At 39.9% G+C, this 13,880-nt stretch overlaps 1 protein-coding gene and 1 long non-coding RNA gene across 2 annotated transcripts; both read left to right on the forward strand.

Annotated features, from left to right (window-relative positions):
• The first annotated feature begins 941 nt into the window (after positions 1 to 941).
• LOC124063110 lies at positions 942 to 1,627 on the forward strand. The gene is made up of 3 exons (XR_006844053.1): positions 942 to 996; positions 1,139 to 1,157; positions 1,415 to 1,627. It is a non-coding gene; the product is annotated as an uncharacterized LOC124063110 (long non-coding RNA).
• Positions 1,628 to 7,017: 5,390 nt separating this feature from the next.
• LOC124063100 (galactose-specific lectin nattectin-like) lies at positions 7,018 to 12,396 on the forward strand. Its single transcript, XM_046396428.1, has 7 exons — positions 7,018 to 7,141; positions 9,201 to 9,266; positions 9,969 to 9,987; positions 10,157 to 10,236; positions 11,173 to 11,307; positions 11,427 to 11,535; positions 12,121 to 12,396. Exons 2-7 carry the CDS (start codon positions 9,201 to 9,203, stop codon positions 12,183 to 12,185), a joined length of 474 nt encoding a protein of 157 aa, XP_046252384.1. The 5' UTR covers positions 7,018 to 7,141; the 3' UTR covers positions 12,186 to 12,396.
• Positions 12,397 to 13,880: the final 1,484 nt, after the last annotated feature.

The raw sequence follows: 13,880 nt of genomic DNA on the forward strand, positions 1-13,880 counted from the left end.
TACATACCACATGTAATAATATAACACATGAGAAGCAGCAGGTCTTGCTCCTCTATAGCAGCTGCAGGACTGCAGGAAGGGAGGATAAAACTGTTTGATTTCTGAAGGGAGTTTGGTGAAGCAGCCTTTAGAAGAGGGGAAAGTGAGGCAGGGCCGTGAGTGTTGCTACACGATTACAAGATCAAACATTGATTGATTTGACGGCCGAAACGTCTGCAGCTCACTGATGGGAGCTTCGTGTCCTCAAAGTCATCGTTTGACACTGAGACTGAGACGTTTAACCACAAGCTGCTGAAAACAGCCCACAGGGTAAGATCCACCCACAGAGTCCACAGAGTTTAAAAACACTGTTTGATGAAAACACGTCAGAGCCAAGAGATAATGTTTGTTCAATATAATAATGAAGCCCGTCCCTGTGATCAAAGCAAAGGGAGGTGAAGATAAGGTATATAAGCACTGGATTTCCCTCTCAAAGACACTCTGCTACCTGCTACTGCTGCAAGTGCAAACTCACCTGATCGTCACAACAAGGTACGTCTCTCATTCTTACCTTTCATCATGGCATCAGCTGTTTAGATTCTACAGAAAACATTTCTGATCTTTATTACATTTGGCGTTCACGTCAAGAGAAAATCCTCTTTTCATGTGTAATTCTTTTCAAGGCCTTGTTTGTGCAAAACATGTTTTCATTCTATCCTTGTACATCACCAAAAGAGCAGTTTAGAAACTGTTGTTTTAATGTTGTCATTTAAGTTCACATTTAAACACTGAGTCTTTGCACAGATGGGTATTGTTCTGTTTATTCCTCTCTTCACGGCTACGGCCTGTGGAATGTCGCTTGAACCAGGTGTAAGTAATGTGCACAATGAATTATTCATTTGAAAAACTCCTTTACTTTTGATCATAAACTTAAGCCAATTTTGAAACACTGTGTGTCTTTACACAGGCCATGTTTATAATCCCCCTCTGCACTGGGGAATACTGATGGGAGCACATGTAAGTAATCTGCACACTAAATGATTCATGTTAAAACAGATCTTTGAACAAAACACCTTTTTTAATTCAAGTGTAAAGTTCCAAATAAAGGCAGATCCAAGCTGAGTGGGGTTCAGTAAAGATCTTTTCTTTATCTTCACAGGCATACGACACATCTACAGGTTGGTTCTCCTCTGAATTGTTGCTCCATCCTGCTGCTTTGTGACTGCACTTCAACAGAAATCATTTGACTTCTACGTTGGATTCTTGTTGCTTATTTCATATCTTTGTTGCAGCTGTGAAGCATTTTCTAACAACAGTTTTGCAGAAGGCTTTAGAAATAAAGTGGGACTTACTGAAGTGAGGAAAGACAAACGATGTGAGCGTGAAAACTGGGCAGCGGAGACCTCTAACGTGCCGTTATTGTTTCTGTCCACAGGGAGAGATGATGGCAGCCATAGCGACTGTGATGGGAAGGCCTCCTCTTTCTGTGCCAGGCACCTGTGAAGATCCCCACCAGGTGCTGACACATGTGCCATCAGGATCCCCACTGATGATGTCACTTCCAGCAGTATGACATCACTGCTGGCAAATCTATTGACAGTTCTGATGAAATTTCAGCACAATCAATAAACAGATGCAAACTCCCCAATAATCTGTCTGGCCTCTTAATATGACGTCTCATCCATATGAAGCTCAACAGATCTCTAAAATCTGGATTTGTGTTGTCGTGTCCCTGGTTGGTGCTTGACAGAAGAACCTGAAATTGGACTTGTTGAATTGCAAAGAAACTGAATATATGAGAATAGAATGATATTCATATCTCATAGCCACCCACCACTTAATGGAAAACTTCTTATCTAATCTTCCCCAGTTTTCCTGTTTTTAACAATTCTGACAAAAATCTCTAATGTCTTTCTCTGTGCTTTGTCCATTGTCCATTGTCCAATCACATTTTGTCCCGAATTCAAGGTATCTGAGCTTTAACTGCTGTTATGTAACATACAGACCACGAGATATCATAACAACTTATCATGAGACATATTCACCACACGGTTTATTAGAGCAGAGCTTTCCAGGGTTGGCTCGTCATAAGGTTTGATTTGGCCTACTAAATGTATTTGTATAAAATAAGGAGAAATGAAGTTTATTTTCATAGTAGCATAGCAGTCCTACTAATAACTTCAACCTCTGCCAAATATGCATCTAGATGGGAAAAACAGCAAAAACTGATGTTTATCGCCCTGCAAATAGAAGCATTATGATCAGCAGAACAAGCAAACGTGGCCAGCCAGTCAGAAGGAAGCTGAGTCGAGCAGATTTCAAATTCTCACTTGTACGTTGATCTGATGATTAGGTCACTGTACACTGATGATTAATATGCAGTCATTTATGAATAATATCTATGAGCAGAATTTGTCACTGTGGACAACATGGTTTTCAATTTCACTTTTAACTGCATGTGTTTCAATGAGCTATAAATAAATATAAATGAGTCAAACATAAATATGTTTTGATGTGTATGGAGATAAAAATATCATTAATTTCGAAAAAAATGATCTTTTGATTTTGAATTTCAATATTTGAGGTCTTATTTTTTACAGTTTCAAACTTTTGGCCCGGATCCGGCGTGGGGGGCGTGGCATCATGAGTGACAGCATAACAAAGAAGGATGAGGACCTTCCTGTGTCACGTTACGTTCAGGGAACAGAAGTGCATCACATTTCGGAGTTTTTGTAGTTTCAGATGTGTGTACTGATTGGAATTGTGAGACGACAATGGCAGCGTTTAGCATTTTGGATGATTTTTTACAGAAAAGGAGCCATTTCCTATTTTTGCACCCATGTGACATGTCGCATATTGACAACATTTGCTTCATCAAGGGTTGACTGGCTCCGCTTACAGCTACCTCAGTGTATGGGTGGGCGATCTGATGATTTTAGATAATGATGGATAGAGGGCGTCCATGGTCTACTTTTCAGGTGAATGGTGCTACATTGTGTCTTTTTAATTCTGTTCCCAAACTTCACAAATAAGTCAGTAGTACAAGTACACTCCCACTTCCAAATAAGTTGGGACGCTGTGTGAAACATAAATAAGAAAAAGAATGCAATCGTTTGCAAGCAATATGAGTTCACCAACAATGATTTCACAAAGTGTTCCTGAGCTCATGTAGTAGTGTCTTTTATATAATCATGTGTCTGACAAAATAAAGAACTTCACTTCATCCTCGCTTGTGAATGGCTGAGTCTTTCCAGGATTCCACTCTTGATGCTGCCACCTGTTACCACTGAACCGGTTTACTGTTCCAAACTGCTGTTCTGACAGTTAAACTAACTGCTTCCGTCCTGTAAATGCACTGACTGCGGTGCGACATCTCCTGTTTTATGCGAACCTTCTTAGGCTGTTGTTTTGCAACATGCTATTAGTTTTAGTCATTTCAATAGAACACATTGTCAAGCCGGCCCTGCGATTGACTGGCGACCAGTCCAGGGTGAACCCCGCCTCTCGCCCGTAGTCAGCTGGGATAGGCTCCAGCTCCCCTGCGACCCTGACGGATAAGCGGTATAGAAAATGGATGGATGGACATTGTCAAGCCTCCTCTGCACAAGGCTCACCTGGTGTTGTGAAAACAGAACTGGAGAAGACAAAAAGAGTGATAAAGGGGAAGGGTTTATGATTAACAGTCTGAGTGCAGGGGTTGAGTGTTAATGTGCTGGTGTGATTCTCTTTTCTTCTTTGTGACTTGAGCTATATTTTAATGAGGAAGAGCAGCAGCTGCCACATACAGCACTCTGTGGCAGTGAACTGTAACTAATGAGGACCTAGCAAATGTTAAGCCCTGATGACAGACAGTAGAGCTCCAATGCCGAGTGTTACAGGGCAAAGTGGGAAACAGCCTCTGGGTAACAGCAAATCCCCGGGCTGTTAATATAATATTGAGTTTTCAATATGTTGATCAATCGATTTACTAATAAGGGTGTTATGCTTTCAACGGCCATTTATACCGCAACTTTATATTTGGGTTTCTGACTAACATCTTACCTGAGTGTATATCCTTGATTCCACAGATGCTTGACAAGGAAGTAAACATGAGAACATCTCCTTGAATCTGAGAGCAATGCCTGAAGTCCATACTAATATACCTTTCAGTTTTTTCATGAGCAATGTCTTATGAAAAGATTAAGCATTAGTTGAAACAACCAGGACTTTAAAAAGTGCTGTGATGTGATACAGCTAGAAAGCAGTCAATGGACATGTTTTAATGTCCAGCCACCTGTCTGGCAGTCAACACTGATGGAAAACTCTGGAAATAGCTACCAAATAGGACGCATGCTGCAGCTGAGTACATCCTAGATCCACTTCTGTCTATCAGCAGGATATCCTAAAAACATGTTTTTTAAAGCCATCAGCAACTTTCCCTGTCCCAACTTGTTTGACAAATGTTGCTACCATCAAGTTTACAATAAATAAGTTTACTATATAGAAATGCTGATTGGATGAATTAATCAACATGATTCTTTCTTACACGATGTACTGTATCCATTTTCTCCCATATGCAAGTACTGTTTGCTGTGGCCATATTAAGGTGAGATGAACTGGATTGTATGGGTGTTAAGGTGTGTTTCAACCAAAGAAGTAGTTTGGGTTTATATAAAAAAAAAGTTATTTTTGTCACTTAAAACTAGGGATTTAAGAAAATACTGATACATTTGAATACTCTATGTTCTTTTGTGATACAGTCTTGAATCTCAAAAACTCAAGATTTTTAATTAACAGTTTACATGCAATAGATTTGTGTGTTGTGTTTAAAGCCCTGACCACTAGACAGCAGTGCTGTACTCTATATTCACCCAGGACCCACACCAACATGACATCAAGTGAGACAAGTCTGCACATATTGCTGAAATAAACACAAAGAACACAGGTCAAGGAAAATATATCACCTATCAGGGTCACAATATACTGAATCGTAAACCCTGTTGTGTTAAGTACTGCAACGCTACATTCTTGCCAATGCACAACCCCTTTAAAAAGACATCAAAGCGTGGAGTTGAATCCTGTCCTAAACTCCTAAACACCCCCCTCCCCAACACACACACACACACACACACACAAAAAAAGCTGACCGTAACACATTGGCTTACATTGAATAAAAAACAAACAAACAAACAAAAAAACATAACAAAACAAGCATAAATCAGATTATCAAAGTGCACCTTGCAGACTTCTTCAGAAGAATTCCAGGGATGCTCATCAAGGGAAGGAAAATGAATTTAAAAGAACATTTCCTTGTACAGAACAACATTCTGCCCCAACAGGTTGAGTGTGTAACTATACACTTAAAGGCCACTTTCTTAGGAACACCTGTATGGTAGTCTTCATTTCAGCACAGTTTGTGTTTGCTTCCTGGTCTGATGTTGATTTGAGGGTCGTCCTACAAAGCAAGTTGGACTGGCTGAACAAAACCTTAAACCCCAGTCAGAGATGAATATCACAATAACAGCCATTAACTTCTTTCATTAAGCCCTTTTATTTTCAGGCCCTGCATGCGCTCCCATAAAATAGGACAAACATGTTCTTCTGCAGGACCAACTGAATGCATTGGTAAAAAAACAAAACAAAACAAAAAAAAAAACAAAAAACAAAAAAGAGTATTAAATGAGTATAAAAAAGCCCAATGTGACATTGACAGTTGAAATCAGTACACCACTCAGATCTTGACCAAATACCTGGAACAAAAAGCCTAAAAATTTTACTGAAGACAACACAGTTGACATCATCAGTGCGACGTGTGTGAGAAAATTAAGCAATGATAACTTCGTTTTCATAGAAACATCAAAAAGACCTGTTGAGAGGACCGGTATGAGTAGTAATACTTTCAGAATCTTAACAATACTCATGGAGCCTTAATGAGGAAGCAATTAAACATCTCGATGAGACTAAAAGTAGGTCTGTTGGTCATAATGTTGGCTTTGATGACTATAATTAACTGCTCAGCATTATTTGAAAAGGTTAAACAAAAGCAAGAACAGACACACAGTAACTTTCTAAGTTGCTGCCCTGTGAGTTTGCCAGTGTTAACACAATACATCCATTAACAAGCAGAATTGGAAGTTCTTCTGGCCTTTTGCTTTCTGTGGTTCATGCATTTCTGATACTTGATGCTCTGTTTTATACTTCCTTAAACATACTTGTCTTTACTGCTCTTTGCATAGCTATAATTCCAGATTTCACCGTGACCATTATCAAGGAAGTGAAAAAAAAAAAGCAGATTTAGGAGAAACATTTCCTTGTACGCAACTCACCACCTCCGCAGCTGTATCTCGACTTTCAGCACTTTGTATTTGCTTCCTCCTCATCTCTAAATTAGCTCACCTGACAGAAGTTTTAAAACTGCACTGGCTTTCTGCAGATTTAAGTTAAAATGTACCGCTTTTTAGGAATATTACAATAATCAGAATCAGAATGTATAATCATATACTGTAGTAAGTCTCCATTTTTTGCATTCAAACAGAAAAGCAAGACTGTAAGAAGGACAGCAGTAATGATTTCACTGAGGACCCTGGTGTACCAATGGGAATCACTCCACATCCTCGATGGGCTTTTAGAAAAAAACACTACCTGGTACCAGTGGTTAGCTTAAAATACTGACACAGCAATAAAAACACCCTTCTGTGCTTCTGTAGTGCACACTATTCGCTATTGTAATAGTATTGTATTAATTCAGACATGAACGTGAATTAGCTACAGCTGATACATTCTACCATTTATAACTTTTGTCATTTTAACTGAACCAACAACCAGAACGGACTAAGAAACAGAAACTTCCGCCTGATGTTCAAAAAGCATTAAATAAGAAATTTGATGGCCTCAGAGCTGCACAAAACTGCATGTAAACCAGAGCCAAAATGAAAACTAAAAACCACATGCATGTTCACACAAAAATATGCATGCGTTTCCTTGTCGACAGAGGTGGAAAAAAACCCCTATATCTAATAATCTGATAATCTGAAGTTGACATGCTAACAATCCTTGCCAACACAGACACCGACACACACACACACACACACACAGATATATAAAAGGTGACTTCAGGCCTTTCTTCTCCAGGACAAACTTGAGTTTGTTCAGCCTCTCTGCATCAGGCACCATTACAGCAAAGGTAATCTTTCATAGATTGACTCCTTCCAAACTTGTAAAGACAACGTTTTCTTGTCTCTGTAAAATTACTAAATATTTTCAAAAGTTTTATAGAGATAACAGTGATTGTGTCAAAGATTTATATGCTTATATGTTTTCACTATTTTGGATTAGTCCAACCCACTAGAGACAGATAGATAGTAGAAGACCTAGGTCCGGTGGTGTGAAGAACATTTATTTAATTTTGAGCGTTTCGTTTACAGTCAGTCCTCCTCTGCCATGTCAAAGACATCGGCAGTGTGGCAGCATTTTATAAAAATAGACAACGGAAAAAACGAATGTCGAATGTAAAGTTTGCAAGCAACAGTTTGCATATCACAGCTCGACTACAAACAAGATATATTACCTAAAAACGGTAGGTTAACTTGTCTGCGTTAGGCTGCTCCGTCGGTTTTGAGTATTATGAACATATCTGAATTGGCATATTTCAATGTTTTAGTCTAATAATCGTTTTATAACTACAGGTGAACCCGCCCGCAACACCGACAGCGTCCCTCAGATACACCTGGACCACGCTCTTTATTGCCCACTGTTTGTAGGCTATTTGTTTTGAGCTTATACTTTATTTTTCAGTTATGCACTTTATTTCGTTTCTTAAAGTGGACTTGCCTTTTATGTTTAAGAGTAAAAGTTTGAAGTTAATAGTCTATTCGTGTCCCAGCCGCGAAGCTGAGCTCCGATGTTCAGTGTCGCTCTGCGAGGACATGCACAGCGCGAAATGATCGTGTCTGTCAGTTATTATTGTTATTACTATATTTTCGGAAATCAAGGGCTATGATGTTGTGCAGGTGCACGTGATGCATAACGCTGTCAGAGCCGACAGACTCGAGTGTTTAATTAATTCAGTGCAAAATAAATTAAATTTAATATAAAGCAAACAGAGTACTAGTCTTTCTAGTCGTCGTTGTCGATAGTCGATTTTAGTTGAGGTTTGAGGGCTTCAGTCGACCAAGAATTTCTTTGGTTGATTACAGCCCCACTAAAAAGCTCAATATGAAGGTCAGACATAAACATTTTACCACTAAACTTTTACCACAAATTTAAACTGTCTTGAACAGAGCCGCTTACACTACAACAATAGATGGTATCCAAAATTTACTTTGTTGTCTATCTGCCAATGTCTTGTGGACTGGAAAAAAAAAAATACTGTTCAAAATATTTCTCATACGGCCACAAAACGTCACAGGCTATATGGTAATAGTAGTACAATGTTTCCTGTGTAACAAAATGTTTCCTGCATGGGGAGATGTTACCAGGCTAATGAACTATTTTGATAATTCTCATAATTCATGCAAAAATATTTCATCACCCCAGTATCGCAAATGTAAGGATTTTCTGCTGTATTATTAGGCAGAGTACTTCACCACTGCCACTTTCTGCCTATCAAGTTAAACAAACTCCTAATTTTAGAAATGTATCAGTTAATATAGGTACTATGTTATTTCAGTGAGTTAGCATCCTCTGCCTCTTAAGGAAGGTGGCCTGTTCTAGCAGGGTTGTGGTGTGATTCGCTCAGAGAGAAGTACCAGTATGTACAGGTACGACAGGTAGGCGGTGTACTTCAGCTGCAACATTCCTCAGTAAGAACGAGAATGACTGAAACTCTGTGCTGTGTTCACTATCATGTAGCGTTACTAGCCGACCTTGTGCATTCTTCACAGCAGAGTTGCGAGAAACTCTAAACTCTACCATGTTCCCAGCGAAAACACACCGAGCTCACTAGGTCCCTCAAAGAACTGTGATTATATTAAATATGATCGTCAGAAAGCGTTTTTCCACCGCAGGTACAGCTCGACTCAACTCTAAGTGATAAGCTGCATGCATGCAGAGTAAAGCGGTGAATTCTTTTCTGTTTGTCAAGCAGACCGATTTCAGCAACCCACAAATGCCGAGTGACCTGTTTTGGAAGGACCACTTTCAAAGAAACGCAGTGGAAAAAAAGCAATAAAACTTAACTTCAACAACTCATGCTCGAGATAAGGTCACGAGGTGAAGTGATTGTGTTTAATGCTTTTCCACAGATGGCATCAGGCTTTCACTTGGCGTTCTTCCTAAGTCTGATAGGTGGACTGTTGATTTCAGGATCAGTAAGTAAAATCTTATTCATTTAACAGCTCCATACCAATGCAACCAGACTAATGCCTACTATCACTCTGACTGCACATACCTTATGAATTGTGCTACAGGTGCAGTACACCACTTATGCTTTGCTGTAACTGATGTAACTTGAATCTGCGATAAGGTTAGAGTGACAAATGAATATAATGGATTAGGTGCAGCCCTAACAATGATTAAAACATACCTGTTCAGTGGCACAACATACCAGAATTAATTTACAAATTAAAACCGTCCCGTCCTTTGACTCCAGAATATAGCAAGAACAGCAAAGACAACAGAAAAATCCCTTTGAGCCATCTACTGTGAAGAGCCAGACAAACACATAGCAGCCTGGGCAAGCTCATTAAATGCTGAGAGTTGCTTATAGATAGATGGATAGATAGATAGATAGATGACTTTATTCATCCCCAAGGGGATATTAGGTTGTCATAGCAGTCCGGTATACTTCAATACAGTAAAACACACAATGACACAAAATACTGGGTATAGAATAAGATACACTAAAGGGCACTTGTATGAACATAAATAATAGTAAAAACAGCTGAGTGCTAACGCAAAACCCATCTGTCACTGAGCTTTAATGGAGCAGCTACACGACAAGGAAAACTGCTTAAGATGAACGAGGCTACAATAAAAAAAAAGTCTTATTAATTTGTTGTTCATGTTCACAGAGGTCCTTCTCAAGTCCAGGTTAGTAACTGAAACTTAGTTTTTCTTGGATGTTATATGTTCATTAATTTGATGCAATTACTCTGAAGGTGTGGGAGGGAGTTAGTTCATACACAGTTGTAAAACCTTTTGAGTCAGATTGCAGTCACATCCCATTTCCTTACAGTCTAACACAACACTTGTGTTGCAGCCTGTCCTTCTGGTTGGGCTCAGTATGGCGCTCGTTGTTTCTCCGTTCAAACCAGCAGAAGGTCCATGGCTGATGCAGAGGTACATAATTTAATCACTTTTTATTGATCTTGATGTTGGTGATAGTGTTTTAGCCATTTACAATTAGGTAGGCTGTTTGGACTTCTCTCCTCTAGAGATGCATCACATTGGATTCCTGTTGATATCTGATATGCTGATATTTTCCAACTCATTTTCTTCCTCAATACCAGTATATGCATTTATTCTTCCCGGAAATCATCTTTACCCCCCCCAGATATCGTCAAGTCTCTCCTGTAGTGGAATTAAGATTATGATTGTTACCATCACAGCCCACTGGCAGTTGCAGACATACAATGCTTTTCTAAATGTACACATTCACTGGGTAAAATGGTAAAAATCACAGCCTTGTGGTTGTAAGCCTCCGCACAGCAGTCAGGTTTCAGTTTCCCTCCATGTCTGTCCGGACTCATAACACATGAAGCGACTGACACTGAGCTTCACCACAACAACAACCACCTGAAGCTCAGTGTCCTCCAAACCAATGAGCTTATGGTGAACTAACAACGCTTCAAATATGGATGTTACTGCAAGAAAAAGCGGCAGATTGTAAAACATGAAGGCTTCACACACACAGTCAACCCTGCAGCACAGAACATCAATACAATCAGCACAGCTTCAGGATTAGAGTCGGTCAGTCAGTCAGTATGAGACCCCATGTGAGATCTGGTCCCAGTCTGCCCTTCAGTTCCTGTGTTCTGCTGCTGAATGATGGACAGGAAACATCATGATGTCACAGTGAAGCTGACCTTTGACCTTTTGGACAGAAAATGCCATCACTTCATTTTATCCTTTTAGACATTCATTTTAAAGCCTTTATCAGCATAAGCCAATGTTATGGTGCATGTCTACTCTGCTCTCCTCTATCTGATTGTTCATGTTGACAGATGTTTCATATTCATTTTGTCTCTTTGTTTATCACTTCATCTTCTCTATCAGCTCACCTGCATTTCTCTTGGTGGGAACCTGGCCTCAATCCGCAACATCCATGAACACCTCTTCATTCGAAATCTGATTTACCAAATCTGTCGATTTTATGCAACTGCTTGGATTGGATTCTATGATGCAGTACAGGTGAAACATTTTCAGACCAGTAGATTTGTAGATGACCAGCCATTCCTAAACGCTGTGTCATCCACTAGCACATAAATAATACTCAATTAGCTCAGATGTTCATTGGTTTTCTCCCCCAGGAGGGAAAGTGGTTGTGGACCGATGGTTCAAAAACGGTCTTCACACACTGGGGTCATGGAGAGCCCAACAACGTAGGAGGAGAGCACTGCACAGAGACCAACTTTCGAGGTACAATTGTTATTTCTTAACCACCTGATGGTATTTTAAATTTAGTAATATATTAACATTTTGTATATCCACTACAGTTCATATAAAGTCTAAAGTCTTTTCTGATTCTGATATACTGAAGAGTAATTCCAGTGTTTTTAAATCTGGCCTTGTGTTTATATTCTGGCTTGTAAGCGATTCATTCGTACCAAACATTTGGACATTGGTCTAACAGATCAACTCAGCTGGCAACCACAACACAGATGAAACATAATTTTCAGGAACAACTGAAACTGTCCCAGAGTTGCATCTGCTTAAAGTGCTTTTTTGGCCGCTCACAGGCTAAGATTTTTACTTTGTGTCTGACAAAATGGCAGAAAGGATCCCAACCTTGTTTTTGTTAAAGAATAAAACCATTTTTGTTTAAGCAGAACCACAAGTCTCTCTCAGGGAGATGTGTCCATCTGAAACCTCACAAGAGGTCAAAATTACCCAGCCTGGGATCAGTAAAGTATATCTATCTATCTATCTGTCTGTCTATCTGTCTGTCTAATAAACTGTGTCAACTTTTATGTGTTGTACTAACTGATTCTTTTTGTCTTATAGGATACTACTGGAATGACGTCCCATGTCACCACAGTAAGCCTTTTGTTTGTGCTAGGAACATGTGATCCTGTCCTGTGGAGCGCTATGACCTCACTTCCACCACGATGACCTTACTTTGTCCTTGTTCAAATGATTCACCTCCAACTTTAAACTTCCAAATCAAAATTCTTCCAAATGAGTAAACAAACTGAACTATCATTATGATTTTTTTTAATTTCAGTCTCAATCAGTGTCAAAACAAACCGAAAAATAAACTTTCCATGCATTTCATTTCAACTGGATTTGTTTCTTTAGCTTATTTAAGGGTTTAATTTCCAAAAACAATATTGTAAAAGCAATAATACACTTAAACTGCATAAACAAAAAAGGATTAAAAACGTGAATTTAAAAAAATGTTCTAGATGCCCCTTTACCTATTTTCCTTTTACAGATCGAGAATTCATAGGCTATTAAAAATGAGAGAAACGTGAACGTGAAAGAATGTGAAAATATTAAAAACAGTCCAACTGGGCCTAAATGAAAGCAATTTGATCGTATGAGTCCACCTCCCACTGTTTCTGCTCGGACAAATTCTGGTCAACTGTATTACAGCTTTACAATACGCGACCCATTTCTAGCTGCGAAGTGCTACATGACGTAGCAAACACACCACAGTGCAGAGCTGACGGGACCATCATCACACGCACTCAGACTTTGCACTCATTTGTGTGTGTCGGTGTAGGTTCTCAGTCATCCAGGTCATGGTCTGAGCAGCGGATTCTAAGAATTCAAGAATTTACTGCTCACTAATTTGTGCACCAACAGCCGACTACCGAATTAAAACCGGACTAAAATGACTGCAGCACTTTACTCCAATAACGAAGCGCACTTTATACAAATAATGTTGGTTTATGACGAACATCCCATTCAGAAGCACCAGGCCCAGCATGAAAAACACCTGCTTCACACTTCATCACCAAACGAGCACCGCGCAGCACAGAGTCAACGAAAAACTGCTCTTACCGTCTGAGGACCTTCTTTCCCTTCAAGTCCAACGAGTCCGCTGACCTTGTAGAAAGCGGGGGCAGTTGATGGCGATGTTCCACTCACCTAATGCGGCAAATTATCCGGCGTTCAGGAGGACGGCATAATACGTTTCTTGCTCGGAAGATTTTCCTTACCAGTGACACTGTAGCTCACCATACTCGTGATCTAAAGAAATGTAGTTAGTGTCCTGTTAATGCCAGACGGGCAGGAGCTTCCATGATGACTTGACCCGTCGCCATTTTCTTTGCAGTTTCCCTCCAAATTGCCGCCATCGCTGTCTCCAATATAGTCGGCTTTACTGCCTGTTTCGCTGAACTGCTGTCTGTCGGCGCCACACCAAACACTCTCTGATGACTGTGGTTTTTTCTTTAGTTATCTTTTGTTTTGCTGCTGCTGTCAGATCACGGTTGGCACTGGAATCCCACTTTCACAAGAGCAGCATTAGTTTTAACCGGCCTGTTAAAAGCTTGCATCTGTCGCACTATTTTCATAGTAAACGAAGCTGACGTCAATACGACCGACAATAAACGGCAAATACACTTCAGTGAATTCAGGTCGAGGTCAGGCCAGACTACCTTAACAGGCCGCAGGTAAGATCCAATATGGCGCATCATTTCTTCGTCGTGGACTGGAGTACTGCCCAGCAGCTTTTATATTTGAGCTCAGTGCTCTGGGGTCACAGACTACACAGAAAATTATTTATTTTAATTTCAACGGTGCCATAAACGAGACAA

This window comes from Scatophagus argus, chromosome 8 (assembly GCF_020382885.2).
Source record: "Scatophagus argus isolate fScaArg1 chromosome 8, fScaArg1.pri, whole genome shotgun sequence".
NCBI classification, from domain to species: domain Eukaryota; kingdom Metazoa; phylum Chordata; class Actinopteri; family Scatophagidae; genus Scatophagus; species Scatophagus argus.

Bases quoted from the DNA above. Each gene is read 5' to 3' on its own strand.
- LOC124063100 (XM_046396428.1), top strand. From the start codon at position 9,201: ATGGCATCAGGCTTTCACTTGGCGTTCTTCCTAAGTCTGATAGGTGGA. The intron at 10,237-11,172 runs GTACATAATTTA...CTTCTCTATCAG, and splicing joins GGTCCATGGCTGATGCAGAG to CTCACCTGCATTTCTCTTGG. The intron at 11,536-12,120 runs GTACAATTGTTA...TTTGTCTTATAG, and splicing joins CACAGAGACCAACTTTCGAG to GATACTACTGGAATGACGTC.